General features: G+C 40.9%; 1 protein-coding gene across 1 annotated transcript in view; it reads left to right on the top strand.

The window, feature by feature from the left end:
• Window positions 1-301: 301 nt before the first annotated feature.
• ZNF804B (zinc finger protein 804B) overlaps window positions 302-25,006 on the top strand; it is a 205,834-nt gene continuing 181,129 nt past the window's right edge. Inside the window, exon 1 of the mRNA XM_042816896.1 lies at window positions 302-409. Coding sequence (XP_042672830.1) covers window positions 302-409 — 108 coding nt within the window. The remainder of the gene's footprint in view (window positions 410-25,006) is intronic.

The following is a 25,006-nucleotide window of genomic DNA, read 5'->3' as shown; positions in this document are numbered from 1 at the left end:
GAGGGAAGGGGCCGTAGCAGCGGCGGACTGTGCAAGTTGCGCGCTGCCCTTCTCCGCGGGGCTGCCTGCCGCCAGCGGAGCAGCATGCGGACTGGCCTCCGCGCTCCCTCGGATGTGCTGTGGCTGCTGCCGCCCTCCGCGCATCGCCCTGCTGCTGGCAGCGCTCGGCCGGCCGCTGGATGAGCCGGCGGCGGGGAGATCGCTGCCGCGGTTCCGCCCGCTCCTTCATGCGGGCTCCCGCTCCGCCGGGAGTAGCGCTGCCGCCGCCGCCAAGGAGCGGGCGGCCCGCCCGGGGCCCCGCATGGCGTGCTACCTGGTCATCAGCTCCCGGCACCTCAGCAACGGGCACTACCGCGGCATCAAAGGCGTCTTCAGGGGACCGCTCTGCAAGAAGGGCGCTCGCTCGCCGGTAACTGCCGCCTCCGCGCTCCCTCCCTCACTTGTCCCCCGCACGGTAGGAGCGGGGCGGGGGTCCATGGCCACGCGGGCGGTTGGAGCGCGGCGCGGGGTGGGTGGGCGGCGTGGAAAAGTTTCTCGAGCGGGGAAGCGGCCGCGGGTCCCCCGAAGGGGCAGGCGTGGGGCTGCGGCGCCGCACGGAGGGAGGGAGGAAAGGAGGAGGAAGGGTCGCTGCCGGCGCTCTGCGGGGAAGTTGGGGGCGGCCACTGGGAGAGGCTTCGAGTGTGGCGGTTCAGTGCCTGGTCCCAGGTTTTGATGCTGCGTTCGTACCCGTGCTGGCTGTGTGGCGTAGGGTGCGGGAAGTTTGGGGACGTCCGAGAGCGGTGAGCCGCCGGGCTGCGGTGTGATGTCCCTGCTGGTCGCGATAGGCGTTCGGAGCCGGAGTGGGCGGGGGGGGAGAGCAGTGCGTCGCAGCCTCTCCTCCGGGCGCTAAGCATCCCAAGCGTTCCCCGGCCGGAATGGAACGTGCTCCGTCTTCGTGGAGCACTCCTGGGTCCGGACAGCTTCGTTCACCGAAGGTGCCGGGGATGCCCCCATCCCACTACTTAGTCCTTTGGCTTTGGCAGTGCCCCACAATGCGCTCGCACCCTAAATGCCTTCAGGAAACTGCCTGTGATGATGAAGCCTGTGCTTTCTGTTTCTTGACTTTCGGTGATGGGATGAAGCAAAGCGACCACTATTTCCTTCTCCGTCTAAAATCCCCCCATGTCCTACAGCAGCCCGCTGACACAGCGCCCGCGGGTTCCTCCCTCCCTGCTGCTTCTCGCTGTGCGGTTCGGCACCGCATCGCTGTACCGCCGCACGGCTCCAGCTGAGTTGTGTCCGCTCCCTCACCTCAACCCGTGCGTGGAACCCCCCGAAACGCGGAGGAGTCGCAGTCAGAGTGGGAGAGAGGTTTCTCCCCTCAGTTCGAGAGGTGAAAAACCTCAATAGTCTAAAGCGGGAGGAAGCATGATTGTAGATACTTTGCGCTGAGTATTGTGTGCTGTACGCAGTAGAACTTAAACCCTGTTCAAATGTCGGGAGATATTATCCCTCAAGAATTGTTGTGTCTCACATCCTTCACTTTCCAACTTCTTTGCCTTTTTTCCTACCTACACAGTGAATGTGCGCACAGCTCTCCTCAGCCTAAATGCTTCATGAGACGAATGTAATTATCTGACTTTGTTAACAAATCAGTTTTGAGACAGTTCTTTTAACTGGTGGGGGAATGTACGTATTTTTAAATACAAATACAAGATCAGGAAATAGTTTTGATTTTTCTTATCAAGGAACAATATTTACTTCAATGTTGAGCAAGATCTATTTCTTCATGAAGTATTTTAGTCTGATGTCAATTAGAGAGTTTAGTGGAAAAGGAGAAAAAAAAGCTCAAGTCTCTTTCCCTCCTTAGGAACATTCTTTCCTTTGAGCTTTCCTGAGCTTGAAGCTAGGAGCAATACTTTTGGTTTTGAGATTAACATGACCAGAATTTGGGATGTTTTTACATGATTTTTGACCATTTATATAGACAAGAAACCCTGAATTTTAGCACTCCTTAGCTTTCATTCTGAAGTACTGAGGGGAAACTTTCACTTTTTCATACCTTTTTTTATTCTGTTGGTATTTTGTTTTAGTGAGCACCCTTCGCAGCCAGTCAGGCTTTTCGGTTGCTGCGCTGAGCTCCGGGTAGTGCAGGTGTGTGGTGCATCGGCGTTTTATTGGCTCTGGGTAATTGTAGATCTGGAGCTCTTACTTATAAGTGTTCAGTAATTAGCTTTTACTACTGCTTTTATGTATGCTATTTTCATATTTTCATAGGGGAGTCCAGGTTTCAGGTGAAAAATAATGAATGCTTTGTTGGCAAGTTACATAATCTCTTACATACTGAAAACAGTGATTTTTCCAGTTATCTCTATGTGCTTACAAACTTTCAACTTTCCAGACCGTATACGTCTTGCTCCTCAATGTGTTCAGGGCTGGGAGCAGTGAACACAACACCTGGGTATATTCTTATATTATGGAGGTGGGAGTCATCCGTATTGGAATTTAGTAATAATTGAGGTAATAAAACTGTTTTCAGCATAAGAAAAAAAAAAACAACAACAAACCAGCAAATAGCACCATACAAACGTACCTTCAAAGTTTTTGTATTTTCTTTAACAATAAGCTATGAGTTAAACTTCAGACCACTTGTGTGTCTAAGTAGGTCCCAAACAAGTGGCATTTATTTGTATACCTTGCGATTTTTGTTTAATTATTTCACTTAATAATTCCTGACTGTAACTTCAGAAGATACAGGTTATGTCTCACAGTCGTTTTTAATATGCTAGCCTTGGAAGTAACCTTGAAGATTGTAAGTTATATTTCCTACCATTAAACAATCCTCTACTTGTATACTATAGCTATCTTATTCATGAGTCTACAAAATTTTTAATGTATAATGTGTACCTTTCTATATTTAAAGTGTTGTATTAACAGACCATGAAATGTCAGTAGACTTAAGGCTATGCTTTCCAAAATGAGAACAGTGGTGAATATTTTAAATACCTTTATCAAATTTCACGGCTATGTGAACAAGGATTTTTCAGTCTAGATGCTCCTGTAGTATTTATTTAGCATTCTTTGCTATTATTGCATCAGAAACAAATGTGATCCATCTTTCTAGTATAGAGAGACTGTGCACTGTAGCAGTACCAAAAACAAAGATACATAGAATCATAAAGGTTGGGAAAGGCAAGATCACCAAGTCCATATGTCAACCCGCCACTGCAGTAGCACTAAACCACCTCCCTCGGTGCCATAGGAAGACTACAGAGATAACTTACTTCATCTGCACATGTTGACCTGGGGCAACATTGTTATAAAGTCTCCAAAACTCCGCATTTCCTCTGATCATTTCTCTGTGTAGGAAAAACTAGTTGGGAAGTTGTGTTCTGAAGTAAATGGTGATGAGTTTAGGAAGAATGGAATGAAACAAATTCCAGTGAGTTGAGTGTCAGGAAAGAGAGCGCTGGGTTTGGGCAGTGCCAGCACTGCTGAGGGCAGTAAGTGTAGGGTGGAAATGCTTGTTGTAGAGAGCTGATTCCATGCTTAAGCATTTAGCTTTTGCCTGAAAAGTTCTGTTCATGACCATATTATGAGCAAGCAGTAGGAAGTTTTCTCACTCTGAAAATCTTTACTTAGTGAAATGCACTTTGATGCAGAGCTCTTGCGTGCATTTCAGACCGGGATATTGTCTGTGGGATTTTTGAGCCTGATGTGGATTGCTGTGCTCACTTGCTGGCTGTGGTTTTGCAGCCATGGCAGATGTGCTGCAGTGCTCACATGCAGCCAGGCCTGCCCGGAGGGATGCTGTCACCTCACAGCCTGGCAGTGCTGGCGCTGGAGGGGACACGGCTGTGCAACTTCCAGGTAAAACCTTGCAGGATACAGCAGAAAGCAGTGCTGGGAATTCAGCAGATGGCCCCCTTGCCTATGAATCACGTCAGAGCCAATGATGCTATTAGGGTGCACAGCTCTGCTTGTAGCTTTTTAAGGTGAGATATAAACAAAGCCTCGTTTACTACCAGTTATTTAAGGATCCCTTTGTACGATGAAGGGAATAGAAGGCTGAGAAGACGCAGTGCCTTGGCCAATATATGACTTGGCTAATTATTTTCCTTCCGTTGTTCCCCGCAGCTTCAGCTGAATACAGTATTTTTCACACGTTTTTACACCGTTTTCTAATCAGTCTGTCAGGCAGCTGCTCTGCTGCACTTACGGTTTGCCTAATTTCTGTGGGATGTTGGGGGTGGGAAGTGCTGCTGTGTTGCACAGAGCTGGCTTTTGAAAAGCACAGCCCTCACCCTGAGCTCAGAGGTTCCAATAGCAATAAATAAGCCCCTCGCAGCTACTTGGAAACAATGACTGTTTAGTTGATACCAAGCCACAAACGTGCTGTTCCAGCATTAAAGCAAGTGTAACCAGTGCTGAGCAGCACCTCATTACTCTCCACAGCAGATAACAGCACTGGGTATTTGAAACCTTAGAAAATGAAGGGGTGGCAGCGGAATTAGGGACCATAACTAGAGAACAGCAGAGCTATAGCACAAGCATCTGTCTAAGTTAAAGGGAAAACACCAGTATGGATGAGTCTGGAGCAGATAATGGGAGTTGGTGTTTGCCACCAGCAAGAGACTTGTGCCAGGCAGAGCTCTGAGAAAGCATTTAAGAAGTTACTAGACATGGTGTACATTGTGAAATGGGATCTGGATGGCCACACATTGCAAGGAGGGAGCCCCTGTGTGATCAGGTGGAAGACCACAGAACCTAGGATGCCAGTCCTCTTGTTCCTCAGCACTGTGTGTGTGCCACCAACAACTCCAAAGGCAGAGGAAGATTGTGCTGTGGGCACTGCTGGAAGAGTTGCGTGACGGAGAAAGCAAAGCCTTAAGATATATAGTATGAAGTGACCAGTAGTAAACCAGAAGCTCCAACAAGCAATGGGATTTGGGTAGTTCCAATGGTAAGAAAGGGAAACAAAACAAAGCAAAACAACTGTACTAAAAATAAAGTAGGGGGAAAAAAAAAAGAAAAAGGGGGGGATAAATAGGAAAGGAAACAGAAAATGTTGCTTTCACTCTTATGTCTGGGAGGTGCCAGGTGCAGAGGTGGGCTTCTGCCAGGGGGAACCCTTGCATGGTGCTGAGAGTGGGGCAGGTGCTGCTCCCTGAGATGCTGCCGTGTGCACTGCATTGCATACGCAGGGAGAGACACAGGTGAGGAAAGTTGCCTTGTTTCTACCTATTTTCTGATCTCACTGCTTCTGGGCACTTCATATCTCAGAGCTAACTGTATTTCTGGTCACCCTAGTGCCTCCAGCATGCTGGAGAACATAAGTGTTCATGGAGCCTATACTAAACTTTGAGGTGAACTTATTTTCTGATTTTTATGGTCTTTTTTTCTGTGCTTTCTGTGAATTTCTGCAAAGCAAGAAGACAAAAATAAATCTTCAAAAATACTTCAAGCATATAGCATTGCTGCTTATGCCTTGTATTAAACCTTTTTTGTTTTATCTGTGACTTTTGAGCATATTTTGTTTTCAATTCAGACAGTGGGCCTCACACTGTATATATAACATTACAATCAAATTTAATCGCCTTCAACCAATTTCTTCTGGGGCCATTTCCTACACTCACAATTAGCTGTAATGTTAAACAGGTGCTTTATGTTTTACTGTGCCCTTCCAGCAGCCTAATATTTTTACTGGTCCCTCAATTGAGTTCTTAAAACTAGATTGGTTCCTTTCTGATTTTGCATGTGGCAATGCTTGTTTGCCCATTACTTCCAATGTGAGACATTGCTGTTACATCCGTTTGCACCCTCACTCAAGGCTGAACCATGTTTTACTCACCCAGGCTGTAGCAATACATTAATGCAGATACCTTCATTTGAGATATAATCCTCTGCATAAAAAACATCATTGAAAGAATGAACTTCTTGTGAAAGGTTGCTAAATGGAGAATGAAGAGAGTTTTCAAAGAATGGCCAAGAAGTTGGTGTTTCTTCCTACTTGGTTTTCCCTGATAGAGCCTCTGGCTACAAGGTAGGGTTTTTTTTGTTTTTGTTTTTTTTTTTCCCTTGGCATGTAACACTTTTCAGGAACGTTTGTTAAGGCTCAAACGTTACATCTCAACTGATTATTTTAAAAGACTAAAGTCATTGTTACCTGCAAATGTCATTTTTCTCACTAGTATTAGGAAACCTGTAGGATGCATTAAGAAGAGTGTGGAAAACTGTTCCCTGAGGGAAAGTGTTGATTTTTCTGAGGGAAAAATAGAAATGCGAAATATTTTTAACTACCTGTTGAGATAGTTCTATTTAAAAGTGCCACTGATAATACGCTGTGAGAGATTTAGTTTTGCTGCTTTATTTTTCTACCCACCTGTATAAGCCTTAGCTCCTTGGAAGGACATGTTGTTTGTGATGCACTGTGGGTCTTCACTCTTGAAGCCATGGCATTGTGTTTGTTACAACATACAACAGAAGCTGTAATCATTTTAAAGTTGCAGATCTAGGATATTACTGTGAAAGGTTTGTTCACAGGTACAAGAGTGAAAAGAAACCATGTATCGGGGCGGTTTATTTAAAAGGTCAAATGAAGTTCATCCAAGGAACAACCCAATGGCAAAGATAAGTACAGATGCATGAATGGGCTGCAGAAACTGGAATTCCCATTCTTTGAAAACGCTTGAGGATACCATTAAGATTCCAGTTTGATTATCCAAGGAATTAAATGGTCTTCATTGGGAGAAACATTTTGCAAACATATGTGCATGCAGAACTCCATGCATCCAAACATTTTTGAATAGCAATAAATGCATCCTTTAAAACAACCACTTCACATTCCTTTCACATCCCTATCAAAAGTTGGAAACATGGTTTTTCAAGGTTCAACCAGCTCTGCTGTTATTTTTCGTGCCTTCAAAACACTGAATGGACAGTATTAAAACAACTCGGTTTATGATGACAGAATGCACAGGTGATGCTGTAGGTAGGCACTGTAATATTGGATGTAGGTATTCAGAGTTCTGCATTTCTGTATCTTTTGTGGGCATGTATGTCTGCTTGCTTTGTGCAGTTAGGTACTGTGGATGAGTAACAAGATTTGTCCTGGGGAATGTTTGCATGCCTGAAAATGCTGTGGGCTGCTCAGAGCACACTGTTATGTACCCAGTTGTAAGATGCCTTAATGACAACTTTTTGTTGCGGTGGGTTTTTTTTTTTTTTTTTTCTTTCTATTGTTAATACTAGACTAAATTTATGTGCATACTGGATAAGATGTAAACATCATCATCATCATTTTGTCCCAGTTTCGTAGTTACACATAATGATAATTGGCAAGCTGGTTCAAGTAAAGAAACAGAACTATTGCTGGGAGATTGCATGCAGCTCTGAAACAATTCATACATTAATCAACTCTAGTTGATACCAATTTTTCAATTGATGTTTTCCCTGGAACACATTCTAAAACAGATTTAATGCATTTGTGTCAACAGAAATATTCCATCTATATTCTGCTCAGACTGAACTGGAGAGATGTATTTGATGTTGAGAAAATTCTCAGTTGTAATCGGCTGTATATCTGTAGCTTGCACTTCCAGCTTGGATTGTAACGTGTTAGGAAGGAAGGCATGTGAAACTAGATTGGAAAGCAAAGGCCTCAATTTCCTAAAAACACCCTTTGATGGTAAAATAACCTGTAGGTAGAATTTGGGGGTTAAAAATCCCATCTGTAGAATAGGTGTAAACTGAAATTACAAATAAGGACTGTATGATTGCTATGATTTGTGGTCTGCTGGAAATGCAAACTCTTATAGTTGTCATATGTGGCTGTTATATGCATTTTTAATGCTATTTTCAAAGAAAAGTTTTCGTATTCTGTTTCTCATACACTTTTTGCAGGTTTTGTAGGTTTCAGCAGTGATCAGTACAAATGATTTGTCTATGCTAATTTTCTTGTTTTCTGTGCTCATCATCAGATCTGCAGAGGAAGAATGACTTTGTGTTGTGTGAAAAGCTCAGACCATTGATGTTTTCTGGGGCAGATGTTCTGAAAAGGAGAAAAAGATTGGCAGTCATGCCCTTCTATATTTAACCAGGAAAACTAGGATCAAATATCGATATTTTGTGCCCTTGTCTATGGTCACAAGAAGCTTTTAGTGATGCATTACAGATAGACAGGAAAGAATTTGCAGTGATCTCACATTGGTTGCTTGATGAATACAGTGGCCCAAATGGCAAGTGATCAGTATACTGGATAATTAAAAGGACTTCTCTATGTGGGAAAAGCACTGCTTATTTCCAGATACTGCTCTGACTGCCTTGCAGTGCTGGAAGCTCTTATGGCACAGGAGCAGAACCTGCTGGGTGGCCACAAATCATGTGGGGCAACAGGTCTATGCCAAAGCGCACCTTGAGACAGAGCCATCACTGCAGGGAGGGCACTGCACACCTAGTTGCTGTCTCATGAGCACATAAATCATCACACAGTTACTGAAGATTGTTTGGAAAAAAACAAACAAAATGCACAGTCATGCAGGTCCCCATATAGCAAAAGACAAGGGCACACAATGTGATGCGTATGCAAGTAGTTTGTTCTTATAAAATAATAATTAGGCACCCTGTAAATGCCATTGCATACAGCTATTCCTGGCTCTCTGAAAGTTTAACTGCAGTCCTTACAAAGCTGTACTTTTGTTCTTCCTTGACAGAGACCTAATGATATTGTATTGCATTCATCTACTTAAATGGACATTGGCATGTGACTTCTTCAGTGTTAGATATACACTTAGGTTGCTGTAAAGAAAAGACAGCAAAACCTATGTGGAAAAATAGTTTAGCTAGCCAAGTCAAAAAAGACTGGTAGACAGTTCTAGTTCAAAGATTTTAGTACAAAGATTTTGAATTTTCATTGGAATGATACCCATACACTTGGTTATTCAGTATGGCTGAGAATCAACACGAGGAAGGCTGAGCAGTGACTGAGACAGCACAAAACAAATAACATACAGACAGTTCTGTTTCTGGGAGCAAGTGATAAATGTTTGTTGTTACTAATAATCAATAGAAAAATCACAGATGTGTGTTCTCTGATGCAGAAATTGTATTCATATCTTATGAAACAAAAATGACATTGAAATAAGCCTTCAATATACAAGTGTATTGTTTTTGTCTTTTGTTATATCTTCTGCTGAAGATCTGTTTAACACCATCGTGTATACACCATGTGGTACAGGAGTTTTGTAGGAAGCATATGTTGTGCAATATGCATAGGTTGCTCCTAAAGTAATGCCTCCTTTTTATTTCTGTAGAAAGTACAATCAAAACAAATACAATAGCAGTATTTGATAGTGCAAATTCTCAGCTACAAATCACAATTTTTCAATGTAGTCACCTCCATTAGCTGTGTATTTTCACCAGCAATGAAAATGAGTCTGCATGCCGTGTTTGTCAAAATCTACATCAGTGGAGGTGACCCACTGTTGCTGTCACCACTGCTGAAATGCACCACCCACCGTCTCAGTGCACTCACATTTACTATTTGGTATCCGTAAACATTCAGCATGCATCAATGAATGTCAGTGGGTGCCATTTTTTCTGCACAGAGGAGTTCAATTCCACACCTTTGCTTCATCTGCACTCCTGTGTCAGGTGCCATTTTGTCAAACTGCTCCTCTGCTGCCATCAGTCCCACAGCAACAAAATATGAAATATTGGCTGGAAGGTTCAACCTGTACTGTCATACAATCAACATGATAAAATAGGGGGCATTACTTTCAGGGCAGCCCTTGTATTTATTTTATTGCTTAGCATTATAATAAGTGTGCTTTAGAAGTTAAACTACAAAAAATACATATCCCTAGAGGATATGTCTTATTTGAAAATCTTGACACTTGGAGGAGAAAGATATACTTCCCATTTTGGCTAGGTTAATAAATCTGTGCAGCACTGGTGTAGTGCTCTCTTCTAACTACTAAGGAACAAGTTTTCTTTTTGCGACGTTTTTGGAAAAAAGAGTTACTGACAGAATTGGGTTTTTCATTCTATAGCGTAGATTCAGCAATGGCTGAAAGAAAGTGTCCTATCCAAGTGTTGTCTTATGACCTCTAATGGAGAAAGGTTTACCAGTCTGGGTATCTATTTGTTCACAGCATTATTTTATCACCTTAAATAGTCTACAATAGGTCGTGTAGGTGACTGAATTTGATATCTGCAGGTTGTGGGATCAGCCTTGAACAGCAAATCACTGGAAGTAAAAAAAATATGTTTCCTTGAAAAGAGTTTAACCAAGTTTACAGAATGACTTAACAGCGCTCACGTAATCTTCAGAGTCAACAAAACCAAGGGGTGAGAAACATTCTTAAAATCCGTATAAAAAATATTTTGTTTCCATTATCTATTCTTGAAGACCCATTCTTTAAGCCTCAGTAAAGGAGGCTTATGAGATATTTACAAATAGGGTAAGTGTGTATAGATAATATTTCAGCAGAGAAACTTCTAGTTTTTCTTTTTCAAGCTAGAGTTCATCTATTAACCTTAGTAATAAGGACCTCAAGCCTTTCCCTTCTATCCAAATACTGTTGCTTACCCTGTTTTTTTTTTTTGTCAGAATATGTCTAATTGCAGTACTGTTGCCTTTCTACACTCCAAAGAGCACTGTCTGAAGAATACAATAATTATTTTAAAAAGTACTCAAAATGCATGTTTTAGAAGCTTCTGCAGTTAATCATTGCACCAAGTATACTGTAATCTTGAGTATTCATTAGAAAAATACCCCAAACCCAACAAACCCACCAAAAGCCCCATGATCACAGTCCTCAGCAGAATAATCAGTTAGAATAGTGCTGAGACCACCACTGCTGTGACACATTGCTGACAGCTTTTCTTTCCACATCCATACAGAGTTCAGCTCCTGCCCTTTCATTTGCCTGAGAACAGTTACACAGTTCCTAATTAGATTCCTGATTGCAGGCAAAGAATAATAACTGATTAAGTGATTGCAGTACGTTACCCTGAAGAGTTTTAAATATGTAAAACTCCTTTAAACTGTCTCCTTAAAAAAAGGTATGGCTGCTCATCTTATATATCATAAAATAAATTATATTTTTTGCTCTTATTGTTATGTACTTAGTTTATGTTTATATTCTAACCTCTGGTTAATAACGGTGGTGAATGAGGCATTAGGCATTCAATAGCCTTAAAAAGATTGATGTTTTTGATTATAGCATACTGTATGATAAATTGTAGGGTGCAAAACTCTTACAGAGTTATAAAGGGTATGTGCTATCTGAAGAAACATAGAGATATCAATTTTCTACTTGATGGTACTAATATATTTTGATAAGATCTGCATATTAAGAACAGAATGAGCCCTCAAGTACAGTGATTTAGTGCTGCAGTTGTGCACCGTACTTCACTGTGAGGAGAAGAAACAATAGGAATGTGAATCCTTGCCTCTGCTCTGAAGGACAGTGAACAAAGGCAGTAAGTACTTCTGCTGGCAGGTGTGGAGGTGGCTTGGTTTTCAGAAGTGACTGGAAAGAGGAAAGCAAGCGGGTACAATAAATGGGAATGGAGAGGTTAATTGCAAAGTAAATGAGTTCACCACAGAATACACGGAGGCTCAAAGCCTCAAAGGCTGCATCTGTATTAGTAAACAACACCATGGCTGTGCCAAGCCTTGGAGCTTAATCAGGTAGGCTATAAAATTGTGAGCAGTTTCCAGTGTTCTTGTGTCACAGACCTTGCAGCCCTCTCCCAAACCTGGGGAATGTTTGAGAATTAGCACAGGGCAGGGCCATTACCAGCACACAGTTTACATGTGAATACTTGCTTCTGGAAGCTGGAAGACTTTCACTGTGCTGACACAGGCTGCCATGCCCCCATTGCCAGAGAACAGTCCTAAGAACTTTTGTAGAGATAGAGATGTATAGGCATCTATCTTACCTCAAGGTGAGCATCAGATTGATGCTCCTGATGTTCTGCCTGTATGGCCAGTTCTGTATGCCTGTGAATCCCTCACACCACCTGAAATCAGGCCCAAACATACATCATTTCTGCGATGTAAATCTAGAGAAACTCCATGCAAACTGGAGGACCTCAAAACAGTACATTCTCAGTGTGTGAGGTTTGATTTTGTATTTCTTTTAGAAACTGTAAATTTACTGTTTCTATTTTTTGCGGGGCAGCACTAGTCACTAACTATTGCCATATTTGCTCTACCTAACTCTTTCATCTTGACTGCTTCTTGGTCTTGAACCTTGTTCAGGTTTTACACATGCTGGAGTCACCTCACGGTTAGCAGTTTAGTCTGTGCAACATATTTGGCCAGATGTTTTAGTTTCACAGAATCACAGAATTGCAGGGGGTGGAGAGGACCTCAAGAGATCATCAAGTCCAACTCCTTGCTAAAATGGGTATCCCACAGTAGGTCACACAGGTAGGCGTCCAACTGGGTCTTGAACATCTCCCCAACCTCTCTGGGCAGCCTGTTCCAATGCACCATCACTCTTAACCGTATAGAAGTTCTTCTGCATGTTAGTACAGAACTTCTTGTATTCAAGTTTTATGTCATTACTCATTGTCCTGTCTCTACACACCGAGAAGAGCCTGCCTCATCCATTTGCCTCCCACCTCCCTTTAGATATTTAATAGAAACTTCAGACCTTTTCTCTCTGATATAACATCAGATAGAGCAGAAGAAAACTTGTATAACTTGTAACTGTCTACAGAAGGAAACAAACCCACAGATGTGTCAGAATGGTTCTGCAGGTGTCTTTGAAAGGCACAAGGGTGTTAAATGTATATTGGAATTTGGAATTGCTCAGCAGTGGTGTTTATATATTATCAAACAAAGGGAGGTACTCTCTAAAGGGAAACCAACATAAAATATTTTCATGCCTAAGTGTCTTCACCAACCCAATCCTCTGTGATAGGAACAAATATCTGTGTTGAACACTAGGTAGAAAACCTGTTATGGATTCTCCTTGAAGCTCGTTGTGGGACTGCCCTCTGCTTTCCCACTCTACACTCTAGCATGGGCTTACAGTTTTTAGAAGAAGCTGAGGCCTAATAACACTTCTGCATTTACCACTAATTGTAACTTCTCTATAGAATAAAACAGAGTGGATACTGAGACCAGGATCCTATCAGAGGAACTCTGCCACCATGTCTGCACAGCAAAGATGGAAGCAACAGAGCTGTGCAGGCAAATGCAGACACTGACAATGTTTTCCCCCATGGCCACACTCTTTCTTCCACCTTGAAACAAGGGAGCCTTTTCCTAACTGCCTGCTGGGAGCACTGCCCATATTCTGTTGATCCCCAAACTGTAACTGGGCTTTGTGACAATGGCAGGGACCACAACCCAAAATTGTGCTGGGAAGCACTGTAAAAACAAAACAGTATTGACAGTTTCATACATGTGCTTGAGTCATGTCATGGCTCTACTTGGTTACCAGCCTTGGTTCCAGCTCCAGTAAGGGTGTGCTGAAGATAGGGCTGTACCTTGGATTGTGTTGTGATATCCAAAGACTGATGAGTAGCATCTGCATCTCCTGACAGCAGGCTGCTGGGTGGACAAGATGGAGTGGCTACATGCATTACAAACAGAATTATAAGTCTGTCTTGAGCCTCCAATAGGCGGAGTACTGGTATGTGTGGCGTGCATGTGCTAACTGAATGGTACACAGCTCAACTTCGCTGCTTGGACAATAAGTTTCAAAGATAAAGAGCGGGTTTGAGAACATTTATGAATCATAATGAGTTTATTGGAGTGCTTTACACAGTTCCTTCAAGCATTTTTAAATGCGCAAGCAACAGAAGCACCCAGAGGCCATCGACTCAGGGGAAGATTTTAGCTTGTGTAAATCAATGTGGCTAATTGATTGCAGTTTGCAAGGCTTATTTATGTCAGTGTGGTTCTGGTCCTCAGATTTTGTTTAGACCTCATATTAGTTGATAATAATAAACATCTTAGTATTAGCTCAGTACATGCCATTAGGCTAGTAACTTGCTCTGTGCTGTTACATTTTTGTGTACAAGTTGGTGACTAGGCTAGCTAACAGCAGTTGTTGACACAGTGATTATTTTCCTATGTGTGACTGTTAGGTTTATTTTGGAATCTAATGCACAATATTTTATTAACAATGTAAAATTGAGTTTTCTGGGCTTATATATTTAACTGCCCCATGAGGGATTTCTGTTAGTTTGTTTTCCTCTTGGACTGCAGTGTTACTATGCTGGTACTTTCTTCTAACATAATATGTACCAGATTATCCATTATCCATAGGGCTGCTTGAGGAGTAATTGTGCTCTAAATGACTTCAATGAGACTTTGTGCTTCGGTAAAGTGGAAGACAATAAGATATGGTCTCTTCACAGGAGTGTAAATTTACCTTGCTTTTTCAGTCGTGCAGATGAGTGCAGAGCAGGCTGCTGTCTCAGCTGGGGTACCTGGAAGCTTCCAGCATTGCAGCTCAGTACTGGGAAGCAGTGGAGGACAGTGCTTTGCTAGGCAAGAGGGGCTCACCTTCATGTAATCTCATTCCTTCACACTGTTGGTGATACCATTAGACAAGTGGGAGATGGAGGTGTTTTGTTTTCTTACCCATTGTTAGTAAGTTCCACTGTTATACTAAGGGATGATTTGGTAAGTCTGGAAAGTTGCTGCTAGAAAACTACATCAGGAAAATTGCATCTAAGTGGATACCAGAGATTTTGTGAGATTGCTTTGGTTTTTCTAACTGAGGTGTATACATACAAACACTCTGCTTGTCCTGTTGCCATGTCCGATGACAGTGCTACACCAGGTTCACTGTGATAGCTTAATGGTCACTTCTCTCTGTATCCATCAGAGCATTCAGGAGGTAAGCTGCAGAAGAACATGAAAGCCAGAGCTGTGAAGGACTGGGTTGCTCATCCTGCCTTTCTGAGATGCACTGAGTGTCACTACTGGTTGCATAGGTTGGGGGTGCTGTGGAGGACTGCCTTGGGAAGGTAAAAGGGAAAGGGAAATAGGGGAAACTAAATATGCAAAAATAGACACATTTTTAGCCATTGGTTTTGTTCTTTTACTGATAGCATGCTAGATAAAAAGCATTCAGCTGTGACCAAGGGTCTGCAGCATGACAGTAGATCTAAAATAATTGACACAAAAAAGTAGAAGGTTTGGAAAATGGAATTTTGGCAGCTGCGTGTGAGGATATTTTTGCTCACTCTGTAGCTGGTTAATGAACTGGGCTACAACTACAGCTGGAAACAGGCTGCAGCCTCATTGTGATGTTTATCCTGCAGACACTGGTCTGCTTCTATCCTCAGACACCTGAGAGACACAGATATGTGTTATATAGGATTTTGAATATTTTGTGTGCTGTTAGTCTGTGTATGGTTATTTTCAGGCAGCGTGATGAAAGAAAGACTGCTTTCAGTATGTGTATGTGATTTGTTTTAGTGCTAGAAACATCTCCTTGACTGTTTGTAATTCCAGTTTTTTTTCTAAAGGTGTGTAAACTATAAACTGTTGCTCTGTTAGTACGATGCTTACTGTATCACAAACTGAAATTCTAACAAAGTGCAGCTTTTGTCAGGAGCAAAAGAAGGGTTCCCTTCTTCAGGTATGGTGCTGGGAATGACTTTGTGCAAAGGAGGGGAGGAATCAATAGCTTTTTCAGTTGCAGGAGCACAAATTTGATGTTGGATATGTCCCTAGGAAGTGTAGTTTTTAGCCGGATGTGCAATAATTTGTGTCTGAACCATTTGTTAGTATTGGCAAAGTGTCACAGGTGCTCTGAGTGCTTGTGGCAGGCTGGGGACAAGCATTCAGCAGCAGGTTGCTTCTTCACCCCTGCACAGAGGGTTGGCATTTGTACGCAACAAGAGGCTGTAAAGGCACATTATTTCCCCTGTAGCTAGTACAAGAATTAATCTGTGCTACTTGTAGCAGTTTCAAGGAATTTTACTGAGCTTGGTTCTTATGGTTTTCAGCAAAATCTCTCGTAAAAATGTTTATGGGGAATTTCCCATGCAATTAATCTGCCATGCAGAGTGACACATGTCACCTCCTTGAACATTTTTGTGCTCCCAGAGGGATTTAAGAATAAGCACTAATATAAAGTACAAAATTAATGCATCAAATTAATTTTATGCTGTGCACACACAGTGATGTATAACGTGAATTAAGGGCTTGATCTTGCATGTGCTGAAATGGAGAAGATTTCTCGGTGTTATTTTGGTTTATAAATGGCATATAGGAGGTCTTGATTTTTTGTTGATGATATACAAAATCATCCTATTAAGTAATCATAGACACAGTGAATTAACAATGGTGTCAAAGAGGATTCATTAGATAATACCAGTTATTTATGATAATGCCAGTTATCTACCAACATTTTTATTTTTCATGAAGAAGAAATACATTTCTAGTCCTGTAACTATTTTCTGAAGCAAAAAGATAGATTACATTCAGATCACTGTATATGGTAATTGGGGATTTGCTTGCTACCATAATTGGCTTAGGTTAATGCTAAGTGGTTGTACAGCTGTGTTCATTTTAACTGATCTTTAAGGCTGAGATGCTTAGAGGTCTTTAAAGTAAGTTAATTCTGCAGGTGTAGTGATCTGTTATATGATCAAATCTCTCATACAAAAACATTAGAAATTGTAGTCCACTATTCGGAATTGTCATCAGGAATACATGCTTCTAAACTTCAAACAAGATATACAGTCAGCACTATTATATATTGAGAATAAACATGTAGTGAAATGTATTACCACAAAGGACTGTGCCTAAGATGTAGGATACCCAACAGTATTCCTTTAAAAACTATCATTCCTTCATTAAGATTTTGCCTTTTCTCAAAATTAGACACATGTAACACATTGTAGAAGTTGGCTGATTAATTTTTGTAGAATTTTTGTGACAGAAGAGTTTCCCATTAATAACAAGATCATGTCATTATTTTTTTTTTCTGTATTCTCAAAAGAAGAAAGTATCAAAATGATGGTCATGTCAGATGGTTCAAAATTTAGGCCAGCAACTTCTGTTGGTTTTCGAAATACAGATTTGCTGTGCTCTTTCTTGAAGGGAAAACAATGTGTTTTACACATGCACAGTGACTTCCCATGCTAAATCAGCTTGGATTAAAGGCACTGAATGTTCTCTGGCAGAAAGCTTTGAACCTAAATTCGACTGAAGCCCTCCTCGCTGCAGCCTGAGGATAGCAGGAGGAACACAGCCGCGTTTTCACAGAATACTGGAAATTTTGTAGACATCTGACTGCCTCTCTTTGCCTCTGTTTTATGCATTAATTTGGTAAAAATACATCCAGCAAGCCTGGAGAAGGAAAAGATAAGAGAAAAGCAAAGCAGTAACTCTGTATGAAGGAACGCTTGCTTGCTTCCATTATATCCCCCTAGTTGTTCCTAGAAAGATGTGTGCTTTGCTCTTAATGATGTGTGATGGCTCAATGCAGAATGCACACACACTGAGCTGCTAAATGGGGCAGGGCAGAGAGCAGGAGGGGACACAGAGGCCAAGGCACTGCAGCCCCCTCCTGTGTGGAGTGGCCTGTGTGGTGGTGGAGGGCCTTCAGGTGGTACTGGTGGGGGAGGTTCCAATGGATTGAGGTTAAGCAGAAAACCCAATCATAGAATCATAGAATGGTTTAGGTTGGAAGGGACCTTTAAAATCATCTAGTTCAACCCCTCTGATATAGGCAGGGACACCTTCCTCTAGACCATGCTGGTCACAACCCCATCTAGTCTGGTCTTGAATGCCTCCAGGGACAGGGCACCCACAGCCTCACTGGGCAGCCTGTTCCAGTGTCTCACCACCCTCACAGTGAATAATTTATTCCTGATATCTAGTCTAAATCTATGCTCTTCAGTTTAAAGCCATCTCCCCTCATCCTGTAGCTACATGCCCTATAAAAAGCCCCTCTCCAGCTTTGCTGTTGGGCCCCCTTTAGGTATTGGAAGGTTGTGGTAAGTTCTTCTTGGAGTCTTCTCTTGTCCAGGCTGAAGAGCCCCAGCTCTCGTAGGGGAGGTGTTCCAGCCTTCTGTTCATCTTCATGGCTCTCCTCTGGACCCACTCCAAGAACTCTCTGTAAGGTACGATATGTAAATGTTGCTACCAATTTTATAAGACATATGGGAAAAGGAAGTGATGTTTTCATTAAAGCTGAGGAAGAAGGGATCTGACATTTTGGTAAAATGTGGTATTCCTATTGGAAAGGGAAGAAGTATATGTGGGGAAATTAATGTATAAGCTCAATATATATATTATGTTGCTCTAAATTCATTTTATATTAATATTAATGTGTAGGTGTATGGCTAACAGTTTCTCACATCACTTTGTGAGAGCAGTGTTAGCAATATTCACCTGGGTCCAGTAGCAACACACCTATCTTCTTCACTTGACATCTCTTGGCTCTGATAATTTTAATGAGATTTCAGCATTTCCCAATATGTGAAACTCTGTGTGCACTTAAATGTTATCTAGCTAGTAGCTGACTTTATGAAAAAAATTAGAGTGACCTTGCTAACGAAGGAGAAAATTCTAGCAGAAGTGAGGCAGTATAATCTGTATCAGCTCAGGATAGTCTAGTAGGGCACTGATATCTTGTGTGCTATTTAAAAACAAATATGCCTGGAAAATCAGTGTGGGCAGTCAGTCCCACATCAGATGCTTTGAGGTGTGATGTGATTCCAGGCTGGTGCCATGTCACCTCCTTCAGCTGGGATTTGTTCGTGCAGGTGAAATGAACTTAATGCTAGAGTTCTTGAGCAGCTGAGAGTGCAGAGGGGTGGCATGTGGTTGTTCCTGGCCATGTGGGCATAATTCTAAAATTTCAAATGCAGGGAGGAGGTGCTGGCTTACAGGCACATCTAGGCAGGGTTGGTACTCTTGGTACTGCTCTGGGACAGTCTTTCCTACAGTTTTGGTACCTTGAGATGGATCAGTGGAGGAGGTGTGGAATCTTGTTTTGGTCAGAGTCCTTAAAATCTAAGTGTTTTAGATACCTGTGTGTGGGTTTCATTTTGTGCCTTTGTTTTTAACTTCACTAAATCTATCTTTCAAAGATAAAACAAAGTTTTTGATTTGTCTATTTTCCTCACTCCACACACTCCTTAAATATGTGATATCTCGGAAAACAGGAACTCTTAAGTTACCCACTGTAGCAGAGATGCTAATTCAGGGTTTGAACCAGTGATGGAGCACCTGGTGGGAAGGCAGGGCCAGCCCAGGGGATCTCAGATGCAAGCATTGTACCTTCCCAGACCTCACTGGCAGTGGAGGCAGGGGTATCTTGCTGGAGATCCCTGTGTACCTGAGGCTTTCGGAAGGTAAGCGGCTTCTTTCCTTCGTTTCATGTGCCCATGGCTGTTGCTGTGGCCTAGAACTTAGCTGCTCTGCTGTCATTGCTGTGCTTACCATTGTGTTACACCCACTCATCTTTTTCTGAGGAAGATGCACAATAATGAGTAGTTATTTACCTTTGTTACATTGCCTTCTTTGGAATGGGCTCAAGAGCTACAGATCAGTGGAAATGGGGAATCTTTTCCTTCGCATGTAGGCAGAGATAATGTGAATGCAGTCTATGGGCTCAAACAGAGAGTCACAATTTTAGTGCACAGAAGCTATAACCAGACATAATCAGATAAACTGGAGCCAGCTTATGTGGATGTATTGTGATTGTATTAATGATCTGTACCAGGTGCTGAAGTATTCTGGTTTATGCAGAGACCCCTTATGGGCACAAATTAGGGTATGTAATATGCTATACAGAAGCCTTTTCCTGACGCTTCACAGTGTGACCACGAGCTCTAGGTCTTCCTTAAGGGTGTCCCATGATTTTCCACTGGGGGCTGTGCTGAACATCTCCCTTTACCCCTATAGGCCCCCTCCGGTCATCAGGACTTCTACTGGCAACTGGATAAAGTATAAATTAGTTCTCATCACACTCCACTTTCAAGATTTTTTTCTTTTTGTGTCATCAAAAGCTGAAATCATTGGGAAGAATTCCCTATAGGCTGCAGTGAGCAAGGAGTCCAGGTGCAGCTTATAATGAGGGCTATCCCATGTGCTTAGGATTTATGTGGTTTGGGAAGTAGGCTTGGCTTTGAAAACAGCAGTTTAGCATGCGTTTGTATGCAGGTTGTGTACTATTTATGTAGTACACATATAAACAACAGCAAAATGTGATGTAATGTAATGAAAAGGATTTATCCAGTATCACCTCATTTTGTTGATTGTTGTATTCCTGGGCCATCAATAATAAGAATCTCTGAAAAAAAGTGTATGTTTCTTCAAATGTGCCCAAGACATTAATGGTTATCAATAACACCGGGCTGCTGAAGTCAGCTTAAATGGTAAGAATACTTTTCATGAAAACAGCGATGGGTAAAAACAGACTGAGTTTGAAATTCAGTGCAGGCATATGCTTCAGGCTAGGCTGAGAAGTTAGCTGTCTAGGGACCTATGTGTTGCTCCTGATGGTAAAAGACTGGAAAATGACTAATCACAGTGCTGGCTAAATGTGCAACAGGCAGACTTGCATTAGATATTAAGACATTCCCTTTGTTTCTGCAGATTGGAAGTTACAAGGTACCACTGTTCTCCTCAGAAAAATGAGGACTCTAAGAATTAATAGTTCCTCATAAAAATTGCAGTATAAGCATAAACCAAAGCCATTGTTCTAAAAATTTCACATTAACTGTAGCATGTTAACAGCTTTTCATCTGTATTTGGTTTGGGGATGGACCCTTTAAAATGAACAGTCAAATTAGCAGAATTTTGGCCTGTCAAACTCATGGGTATTGAAGGTAAAGATAGGAAAAGAAGACAGAAAGTCTCATGCTCCATGTGTATTTACATCTTGCTGCTTCCTTTAGCACACCCAGAAGAAAGCTCTGTTAACTTGTACTGAGGAGGAATTTGATTTTCTGCTTCAGAAAAAAATATTTCTGCAGGTGGTAGGACAGGTGATTCTCATACCCTGTCTATCTCTACTCTTAGGGATACTACTTCAACCTCTTACTCTACTTTTTGAAAATAAGATTAAATCTCACAAGCATTAATTGAATGAATAGGATTACCTGCATGAATAAAAGTCAAAGCATTACTTACAAGCATACAGTCAAAGCAAGAAGCTATTAATATTGATCTAATCCCCACTTTTTTCTTCAAATATTCACCCTTTTTTTGACAAGTTATTTCTTACTGTGAAATCAGCTATATATAAAAATGCCTTTTTTCTTTAAAGAAACTTCAAAACATCTTTTTGCATTCAGATAAAAATTGCCTGAGTTATACAAGTGTTACAGGGAGTTAAAATTCTCTTTCAAGACTTACAAGGAGAGATTTTTACAAATGCTGTATATATGGGTATACAATTTTCCGAGTGTATCATTAAAGTACAGAACGCTATGTTTAATATTCCCCTGATACCACAAAAGAGGGTTTAAAACTTCCCAAATTGTCTTTAATGAGCTTTAACTTTAAACTTCTGAAGGCAGTTTGATGCAATAGAGGATCCCTGTTTTATGGGATTAAGTAAAACATAGCTTCTCCAGGACGTGTTTCTATGGCTATATTTTGTGATGAGTTTTACTTATTTTTTTAATATGATCCTTCCTCCATATTACCCAGTGAACTCAAGTTATGTATTTTGGGGTAATTACTTCAGAAGTTTACACCTTGAAGGAGATTTCATGCAGGCAAGAATTTAACATATGAGTTTTGCTAATCATCTGAATGTTGATCAAGCTATTTCGAACTCTTGATTTTTATGTTGCTTAAGATTTCAGCACAAATAAAGATAATTTGACTTTTTCTTGTAGCTAACTTTTATCTCATCAGCCTTCCTTAGCTTCACTGGTAATGTTTTTGCTTTGTTTTGGTAGTATCTGAGTGCTTCCTGGGAGAAAAAATTTGACTGTGATGTTTGTAACTTTCCAGCAAGATTCAGAAATGAGCTCGCTTTTCATATAGTAATTACTTTAAGTGTAGAGAATATTGAACATTATGATTAAAGAAAGTTCTTTGTGCCAAATGGCCTAGATCATGAAATATAGGATATTTAATGATTACTGAGTTTATTAGAAATGAATAGATATCTAGATAGAAAATACATATCCAGAATTTCACCTTGGCTCATCCAGGTTTATACCCATATAGTCCTGTTGATGTCACTGCTGTTTTTCAGTAATATAATGACTATCTCTTCAGTTTGGAGGGAGTGCCTCGCACTGTGCTAATATGGCTAACAGCAGGTCTTTTAATCTGACATATTTATGCCTGTGTTGCATCTGGAAGTATGGGGTTGTGATGCAGTACCATTATATGGGGCATTTTTCTATTTTTATGTATCTTTAATTTCAGCATCTGAAATTTGAAGTATGGTGATCCATTGATGAGCCTTTGTTACAGTGTTGCATCTTTGTGCAAGAGGGTTGGTACTTAAAATGTGAACTTTCAATAATTCTAGTGCATGGTGTAACTGTGTAAAGTAGATGATTTCTGGGGAACAGTTCTTGGCTTCCCTGAGGTTCAGCCCATATGCTGTTTCCATTTTCTGGCCTCTTTGACCATCCTACTGTTGTGTCATCCTTTAGTGACAACAGAAATTCTATCAAGAAGCTTAATTTTTTCCACCCGTGGCAAAGAATATGTAGAAACCTGAACACAGAGCTTCCCAGAACCTGCATCTCACAGCATGATTTTGTCAACTGCTGCACTACACTGTACTCCTGGCTTTAGATACATTTCCTTTGGATGAGTGTAAATCACTTGTAAACTGTCTTGTAACTGTTAACAAGCAAGTGCCAGGCAGGAGAAGAGTAGTAACGAGGTTCTCCAAATGGTTTGAATTGCTCTGGAGCTCAGAAAGGAGCCTGCTTCTGCCTGCGGACATCATTCTAGCTCTGTACAACATCCTTTTATTGACTTCAAGTAAGACATGAGACAGAGGGGAAAAAATATCCAACCTTTTAAGGCAAAATAACATACTAAGAATCTTTTCAAGTGATTCAGACAGACTGTTTTGCCTGGGAGAGGTGAGAACTGCTCCTCACACTGTTTATTGTAAAGGGATAACAACAGATACAACTTAGCATATTGGTAACTTCAAGGTGCTGCTTCCGCTATTTGGAAAACAAACAAAAACAAACAAACAAACACCCAAACTCTAGAAGGAATAAAGTTGTGCATGAAAGTAAAAATTAGGTTTTAATTTTGCATTACAGGAAGCAGTTTCAGCGAAGTTTGTCATCATCTCCTAGATGCTGGGAGTTTACATGAAATGGTTTACTAGTTGCAGGTTAGGACAAATGCTTAAAACTCTGAATCACAGTGCAGCACTAATGGGTCCCTTGGCTCAAAGACTGCTGGGAAGAAAATAAATGGGAAAGCAGAGTGAAATGATCCCTCTTCTCTATAAGTGGTTCCCAACATTCACATCTTTGTTGCTCTTTCCTGTGATTGCGTAGGCAAGCTTCTAGGTTTTTCACAGGAATCTTACATCTGCTTTAAATAATGCGTTTAAAAAAAAAATATTGGAGTTTATTAGCCATAGGAGTTCTTAAAACAGTGAGCAATGTAATGTTAAAATAGACATAGCTCTTTTTTTTCTTTCCATCCAACTCAATATCTGACTTGTATGAAAAGCTTTAGAAGTTGCTCCAATAAAAGGTCAGTCTGATTATTTTTTTTTTTATGATTAATCTCTAATTGTTTTAAATCTTTCAATAGTTAAATGCTTGAGAACAAGGTTATTAACTAGTGCTTACATAAGTCTACTTTAAGACAAGTTTAGGGTTAAAAGAGAAAAAAAAATCCCATGGAGCTGTTTGTTGTCTACAAATGACAGGTGCTAGCTCAGAATAATGCTATTCCTAAACCTAATACATACAGTATGACTTCTCAGAACATACTCTCCCTTTGCAAACAAAAAAACAGATCAAGTAACTTTATTCCTTCTCCTCCTCGCCAACTCCCCCCCACCATTGTTCTTGTGCCTGATAAATACTCTGTAAATATAACTTCTTGATAAAGTGGAAGAACTGCTTTTGATGAATTATCTTCTTGTGAAAACATCTTAAGAACTACTGGAAAGGATCAGAGCTGCAAATTAGCCAGTACAAATTGATTTTAGCTTTCATTTGTCTTGTGTTTGAATTCTAGTAATGACTACTGGTCTTGTACACTACTACGATCAGTGTAATATGGGAGGGTTATTCCCAACCACCAAATTCACAATTCCATAACTCATTTGCTGAGAAAAATGCTGCAGCCCTACTTACCTCGTGCCTCCTTGTCCTTTGCTTAGGTACACAGGTGCTTTCTGATTTTGGAGAAAAAAAAAAAAAAAAAAAAGATAGTCTTTATTTATGTAGATTTCTTTAAAACTTTAGCTACAACACTAAATTCCAGTGACAGCTTTTTTTTGTTTTGTTTGTTTGTTCGTTAAGTCACAAATGCAAACGTGGATTTAAGAATCTGAACTACTGACTCCATTGATAGAATTTGACTGTTTTCCTAGCAGAAATCAAAGTGTTCTAAAAATAATTTTCTCAAATAATTATTAATTTTTTTATTTGTTTCAAGATGTCTCCCTCTAAGAAATAAACAAATAATAAAAATGATTCAAAGAGACAGGAAGTGAGTCCCTCTCATTCCTGATGGATTTTAAGGGCCATATGCCCACCCGCTGGTGCTGTGGGCTGCTCACTGGAGGTAGCTGCTTCCTTACTTGTTCCTCCATGTCAGTAAGGATTTCCCTGTCTCATATGAAGAGGGATATTGTTTGGTACAGCCCAGGAGAAATTTTTTCCTCACCTCATCCACAGAGATAATCATGAGAAGATGAGACAAAAAAGAAAACATGCATTTTTAAATGGAAGCACATCCAGTGCACTAAGAGAAAGATTGGCAAACTCTCAAGATGATTTGCAAGGTACTTTTTTCTTTTCAAATGTGGTGTTAAGTTTTTCCTGTTGAAAATCTGTACAAGCTGGGAAATAGTAATGC

Source organism: Centrocercus urophasianus, unplaced genomic scaffold (assembly GCF_019232065.1).
Source record: "Centrocercus urophasianus isolate 14NV4802_14NV808 unplaced genomic scaffold, USGS_Curo_1.0 seq_16, whole genome shotgun sequence".
Taxonomy (NCBI): domain Eukaryota; kingdom Metazoa; phylum Chordata; class Aves; order Galliformes; family Phasianidae; genus Centrocercus; species Centrocercus urophasianus.
This window is presented reverse-complemented; position numbering and strand designations above follow the sequence as displayed.